This window comes from Otolemur garnettii, unplaced genomic scaffold, assembly GCF_000181295.1.
Source record: "Otolemur garnettii isolate 467f Iridium unplaced genomic scaffold, OtoGar3 scaffold00112, whole genome shotgun sequence".
NCBI classification, from domain to species: domain Eukaryota; kingdom Metazoa; phylum Chordata; class Mammalia; order Primates; family Galagidae; genus Otolemur; species Otolemur garnettii.
The window spans coordinates 234,132-241,043 of NW_003852507.1; the positions used below are offsets into that span (position 1 = coordinate 234,132).

General features: G+C 39.4%; 1 protein-coding gene and 1 non-coding gene across 2 annotated transcripts in view; one reads left to right on the plus strand and one right to left on the minus strand.

Moving 5' to 3' along the window:
* EFCAB5 (EF-hand calcium binding domain 5) overlaps positions 1-1,635 on the minus strand; it is a gene marked incomplete at its 5' end in the record, with an annotated part of 141,249 nt that extends 139,614 nt beyond the window's left edge. The window contains 1 exon segment of the mRNA XM_012809720.1: positions 1,546-1,635. Coding sequence (XP_012665174.1) covers positions 1,546-1,635 — 90 coding nt within the window.
* Positions 1,636-3,533: 1,898 nt separating this feature from the next.
* On the plus strand, positions 3,534-3,716 carry LOC111727574. Its single transcript, XR_002775099.1, has one exon. It is a non-coding gene; the product is annotated as a U2 spliceosomal RNA (small nuclear RNA).
* Positions 3,717-6,912: the final 3,196 nt, after the last annotated feature.

Below are 6,912 nucleotides of genomic sequence, written 5' to 3' on the forward strand. Positions count from 1 at the left end.
CAACAGAAGATTGTTTAATTTCCATGCTTTTGTGTGGGGTTGAACATATTTGTTGGAGTTGAGTTCCACCTTTAGTGCCTTGTGGTCTGAGAAGATACAAGGTAAAATTTCAATTCTTTTGATTCTGTTGAGGTTTGTTTTGTGTCCTAGGATATGAACAATTTTGGAGAATGTTCCATGGGGTGATAAGAAGAATGTGTATTCTTTATCTTTGGGATGGAATGTTCTATATGCATCTATCAAGCACAGTTGTTCTAGGGTCTCATTTAAGTCCCTTATTTCTTTAATTTCTGTTTAGAGGATCTGTCCAGCTCTGTAAGAGGAATGTTAAAGTCCCCTGTTATTATGGTATTATAGGAAATTGTATTGCTCAGACTGAGTAAGGTCTGTTTCAAGAATCTGGGAGCATTTAAATTGGGTGCATAAATATTTAGAATTGAAATATCTTCTTGTTATATTTTTCCCTTGACCAACATAAAGTGACCATCTTTGTCTTTTTTGACTTTAGTTGCTTTAAATTCACATGCATCTGAAAATAAGATTGCAACTCCTCTTTTCTTTTGAATTCCATTTGCCTGAAAATTTGTCTTCCAACCCTTAACTCGGAGTTTTAATTTGTCTTTTGAAGCTAGGTGTGTTTCCTGCAGACAGCAAATGGATGGCTTATGTTTTTTAATCCAGTCAGCTAATCTATGCCTCTTCAGTGGGGAATTCAAGCCATTGACATTTATTGAGATAATTGATAAGTGTGGTAGTGTTCTATTCATCTTATTTTGTGAAGAGACCATTGCTTAGTTTTATCTTTTGCATCATTGTGGAAGTTAGGTTCTGTCCTTTAATTTCTGAATTCTTACTTTGCTGTTGATCCATTGTGATGGTCAGTGTGTAGAACGGGTTGAAGTAATTCCTATAGAGCTAGTCTTGTAACAAATTTTCTCAGTGTTTGACTATCAGTAAATGATTTGATTTCTCCATCAATTTTAAAGCTTAGCTTAGCAAGAAATAGAATTCTGGGCTGGAAATTGTTCTGTTTAAGTAGATTAAATGTAGATGACCATTGTCTTCTTGCTTGGAAAGTTTCATTAGGAAGTCTGCAGTCACCCTGATGGATTTGCCCCTATGGATCAACTGGTGCTTATTCCTGGGAGCTTCCAGAATCTTTTCTTTTGTCTTGACTTTGGACAGGTTCATCACAATGTGTCTTAGAGAAGCTCGGTTAGAGTTGAGGTGATATCCCTCTGAAAGGCATGTGTCAGAATCTTTGGTGATATTTGGGAAATTTTCATTTATAATATTCTCTAGTATGTCTTCTATTCCCCTGGGGCATTCTTATTCCCCTTCTGGGATACCTATAACTCGTATGTTTGAACACTTCATAAAGTCCCATAATTCTGTCAGTGAATGTTCTGCTTTCTCTCTGTTCTTTTCTTCCTCTTTAACTATCTGAGTTATCTCAAGAGCTTTGTCCTCTAGCTCTGAGATTCTTTCTTCTGCATGGTCTAATCTATTGTTTAAACTTTCTATTGCATCTTTAAGTTCCCTAACTGACTCCTTCAGTTCCTTCAGCTCTGTTATATCCTTTCTATATTTTTCATATCATTCATCTCTTATTTGATTCTGTTTTTGAATTTCCTTTTCATTATTTTCCACTTTATCAGCAGTTTCCTTCATTGTTTCCATCATTTCCTTCATTGTTTTCATCATCTGTATTCTAAATTCTCTTTCTGTCATTTCTAACTTTTCTTTATAGGTGGAATCCTCACGGTCCCTTGGAGGGGTTGCTCTGGACTGGTTTTTCATGTTGCCAGGTTTTTTCTGCTGATTCTTCCTCATGAGTGATTTCTTTTGTCTGTTTCCTTGCCCTAATTTTCCTTTCACTTCCTCTTGCTCTTTAAGTTACTGTGCCTCTGGACTAGATTTTCAATGAGTCCTTTTGGTATAGGACCAAAAGGATGAGAAGATTGAAGAGGAAGAAGGGAAAAAAGAAAGAAAATAAATAAAAGAAAAAAGAGAGAGAGGAGAGGGGGGTGGGTTAAAGGGAATATTGACAAAAAGAAGAGAGGCACAGAAAGAGGGGGACAGGAGCAATATAGGTGTACAGTAAGGTACTTTGACCCAACCTTAAAAATCCCCAACCTCTGGGGGTGCTGGGTTGGATGATTCCTTTGAGGTCAGCAGCTCTTTGCTAGCCTGTCTGGACACAGTACTCCACCTCCAACCAAGTAGAGAGGAAAGAAAAAAATGCTATAAATCAAACCCAAACAAGTAAACAGAAAACTTTATGGGATAAAATTGGGGAAAGAAACAAATAATAGGGGGAGAAACACTAGCAAAAATGAAGTTCTAATTATTAAAAACGGTAACAATAGAAAATTATATTTGAACTAGAAAAATGAAGAAAAAAGAAAGAAAGAAAAAGAAAAATCTATAGGGAAAATGTTGAAATTAAAAAACAAAAACAAAAACAAAGCAGTATAAATATCTTGCTGAATATTGTCTGGGCAACAGGTGATCTTCTAGGGTATGAGATGTTAATCACAATGCTGATAACAGGAAACTGGAGGCCTCTCCTAATTTCTCAAACCCCGCAGGGTGGAGAGCCTAAATCTCTCCTCAGCCCACTTAAAAGGCACTTTAAACTGCTAACCTTGGCCAAGCAGAAGCTTTCCCAGGAAAGCACTTCTCACTGGGATCACTCCTGAAGTGGCTATCCACTTACCCAGTGTACCAAAACCAGTCTCACTCTATGCCCCTGAGGGCCAAGGCTGTAAGGCATCTCAGTCCCCGCCTTTAGGCTGCTCAGTCACTAGCTTACTAGCCCACGGCCCACCGTCAAACACTATTAGCTTCCTCTGGCTCAGCGGCTCAGTCTGGGGCCTTAGACAATGCTTAAACTCCTCTGCACTCTTGCTGAAGTTCTCTCAAGGTAGTTCAACTCAGTGTCAAGTCCAAAAGAAACCAAAACAGCTCACAGGTAAGGCCTTTCCAGATTGCAGTCTCACTGCTGCTGTACTTAAAGCTGCAGGCAGGATTAGACCAAACAAACACACGCAAACACACTTGCCAGTTCTCCACTGCTTTTGTCCTCCTTATGGGATCCAGAAGTCTCACGCTGACTCCCTGTGTCCCAAAAGGGATGTTTCTGGGCAGATCCCACCAGCCAGAGATGCCTGGAATCTTCTTTCCCCAGACTCAGTCTGCCCAGTTGCAAGGAAGCTGTTACTCAGGTAGTGAGAATTCTTAATGGTCATGTTTGGATCACTACCCTTTATTGGATCTGAAGGGGTGGGGTCAGCCTCATCTAATGGATTAGGATGAACCAAATGGATTAAGAAGAAGGGAAGCATCATTTCCTGATAAGATGCTGGGAAGAAAAAAATATGTCACTACAAAGGACATGATCAACAGTGCCAAATGCTGTAAGTAATATAAGAAGCAGAAAGTATACAGGAATTTAGATCCAATTGCTCACTAAACAATTTCTGTGTCTGAGAATGGAACCTAGACTGCAAGTAGATTGAGGAACAACTTGGATTGCTTCTCAGCTATTTGGCTAAGATCAAGTGTATTATCTGTTCTTATTAGTTTAATATCTGATATTTCTCTATCTGAGAAAGCAATATTAAGTGGATTTTTGGAAACGGATGGTGAGCTTGCTCTATCTACTACATGCATCATTCTGGTATTGCAGTACTTCCAGGAAAGGTGTACTGCCACTCTCAGTAAAAAAAAAAAATAAGAGAAAAACCTGTAGATAAAGTACAGACTGAAATGAAGGGTACAGCTATAGATGTGTAGTAACTTAATATCTACCCATCTGCTGTGGCTTGTTAGTAAACTCACACGTGAACTAGGGCATTCTCTCCCCTGCAGCCTGCTAGTGCTCCTCTAGTGTGCTTGGCTATTGTAGGTTGCTAGGCAATGATCCCACGCTTACATTGTCCCCACTAATACACAGAATGGAATTACACATGTGTTTAGTTACAAGTCTAGTCAAATGCTTCCCTCTCAGAGCCATAAAACCAAGAAAAGAAAAAAAGGCATGGCAGTAGTTAGGTTAATAAATCAGGATTTCGAACAAGCCTATCTGAAGCTGGTTTTTGACTGAGTGACCTCTGAATTCAAGGATAACAAATTATAGACCTGCCCCAGGGCAAATTAATTAAGAGGTTTAATTGAATATAGTTTCAAAGAGGTACTGTTTTGTTTTGTTTCTTTTCCAGACAGAGTCTCACTATGTCGCCCTCGGTAGAGTGCTCTGGCATCACAGCTCACAGCAACCTCAAACTCTTGGGCTTAAGTGATTCTCTTGCCTGAGCCTCCCAAATAGCTGGGACTACAGGCGCCCACTACAAAGCCCAGCTATTTTTTTATTGCAGTTGTCATTGTTGGTTAGCTGGCCCAGACCAGGCTTAAACCTGCCAGCCTCAGTGCATGTGGCTGGTGCTGTAACCACTGTGCTACAGGTGCTGAGCCTAAGAAGTACTGGTTTTTTTGTTTTCTTTTTAAATTTTTTTTAGAGACAGAGTCTCACTTCGTCACCCTTGGTAGAGCGTTGTGAGGTCACAGCTCACAGCAACCTCCAGTTCTTGGGCTAAGGCGATTCTCTTGCCTCAGCCTCCCGAGTAGCTGGGACTACAGGTACTTGCCACAACACTCGGCCATTTTTTTGTTGAGCCAGGTTCAAACCCACCACCCACGATATATGGGGCCGGTGCCCTACCCACTGAGCCACAGGTGCTGCCCCTGGTACTGTTTTTTTTTAAAGTAGGTCTGTGCTTGGACATTCCTAAACATATTACAGATAGGTTGATTAATTCACTTATACATTTGCTCAATAAATAATTATCATTCCTCATTATGTACCAGGCACTATGCTAACCACTAGAATTCTTGTTCAGGATCATCTTCCTATACTCTTCCTAGAATTAAGAGCCTTTCAAACCCTCCCCTGACATGTACACCTTGCCACTCTACTAACCTACTTTCCAACCTGCAGAGACCTATTCAGGCATTATGGACATAAATGCTTTCAACTAATAAGTAGGTACACAGAATTCCTTAAACATATTTTGAAAGGTCTAGTCTTATAAGTGACTTTTATCATTTTCTACTCTTAGTGCATGGCCCACAGCTGGGATAGCCTCAGTACAAAACCTATTTAAGAGTGTAAAAAGAAATGAATTAAATATAACACACATTGTAAGAAGCCTTAGCAGGCTCTTTCTTCACAGGGTGGCATATGGCATTAATGGCACTGGCTGCTGATAAAACGGGGCTAGTTGATAAGCTATATGATATTCTCTTTAAACACAGGCCCTCTATGAAACTTAGTTGCCCTTGTCTTATTATTCAGATTTCTTAACATTTGTATGATAAGGAAGAAGAAAAGCAGCACCACTAAACACTACTGGAATTAAAATTCAATAGATACATAAAAAGGCAGTTTCCTACAAAACTACATTAATCTAGGACTGTATAATCAAAATAGAACCAAGCAAACTGACAGTTTAAAAAAAATTCTCAAAATGGGTGGTGCCTGTGGCTCAGTGAGTAGGGCATGAGCCCCATATACCGAGGGTGCCAAGTTCAAACCTGGCCCTGGTCACACTGCAACAACAACAGAAAAAAATAGCCAGGTACTGTGCCAGGCGCCTGTAGTCCCAGCTACTTGGGAGGCTGAGGCAAGAGAATTGCCTAAGCCCAAGAGCTGGAGGTTGCTGTGAGTTGTGACGCCACAGCACTCTACTGAGGGCGACAAAGTGATGCTCTCTCTAAAAAATTTTTAAAAAAATTCTCAAAATGCAAAGTGAGCTCATAGCCTGAAAATGAGACTAATCAGGATAAAGAAATGAGAAATTGACATGGTGCATTTAACCACAGTATTTTCTATGCAAAGACACATATTTGAGTGCATTGTGGGAGTCTCTTGTCAAGATAACATGACTTTAATTTTGACAAGTACATAACAATGTTAAAGACATTCCCTTTGACATGTTGAAATTCCAATAACAGTTCCTGTTCCTACCTTGTATATACCCACACATACACACACATATTCACAAAGTGGGGATTATTAAATAAATAAATACACTGTGTTGCATTTGCTATCACAACAACCAACTGCAATGTTTTCTGTACATATCAAATACGGGGATGAATAGACCTAAAAAAATTAAACACACTTCCCTCTACCATACATTGAAAAGAAGTGAGAGAAAGTGAAAGTACAAGAACAGGATACACTACACTATGCTTGATAAATTACATGATGGAATGTACGTGAAGTTTGGCAAATTTGGTGCCACAAACTGATTAAAGTGAACACCTAATTAAATTTACAACAAATTGTACCTAGATCACAATTCTTTTTGGTTGTTTAAAATGAAAGAGTTAATTTATATACCTGGCCCAAGTGATTAAGGTAAAGGCAAAGAATATATATGGGGTATTGGTGGTAGAAATTTAGAGTGAGGAGGAAGTAAAATCTGAAAAATAAGAGATGAGGGCAAGTGAAAAGGGACAGATAGACTTGCCAGAAAGAAAATTTTGAAAGTTAGTGAAGATGTAAAAATAGTACTACATTTATAAGAAATACGAAGTAAGTGTTAGAAAATTTGGTTCTTATTTTTTTGTGTGTGTTTTTCTTTTTGTTTTGAGACAAAGTCTCACTCTTTTGTCCAGGCTAGGGTGCTGTGGTGTCTGTCAGCCTAGCTCACAGCAACCTCAAACTCCTAGGTTCAAGCCATCCTGCCTCAGCCTCCTAAGTAGATGGGACTGCAGGCACACACCACAGTACTCAGCTAATTTTTCTATTTTTAGTAGGGATGGGGAATCTCGCTCTTGCTCAGACTGGTCTTGAACTCCTGAACTCAAGTGAGCCTTGGCCTCCCAGATTGCTAGAATTATAGG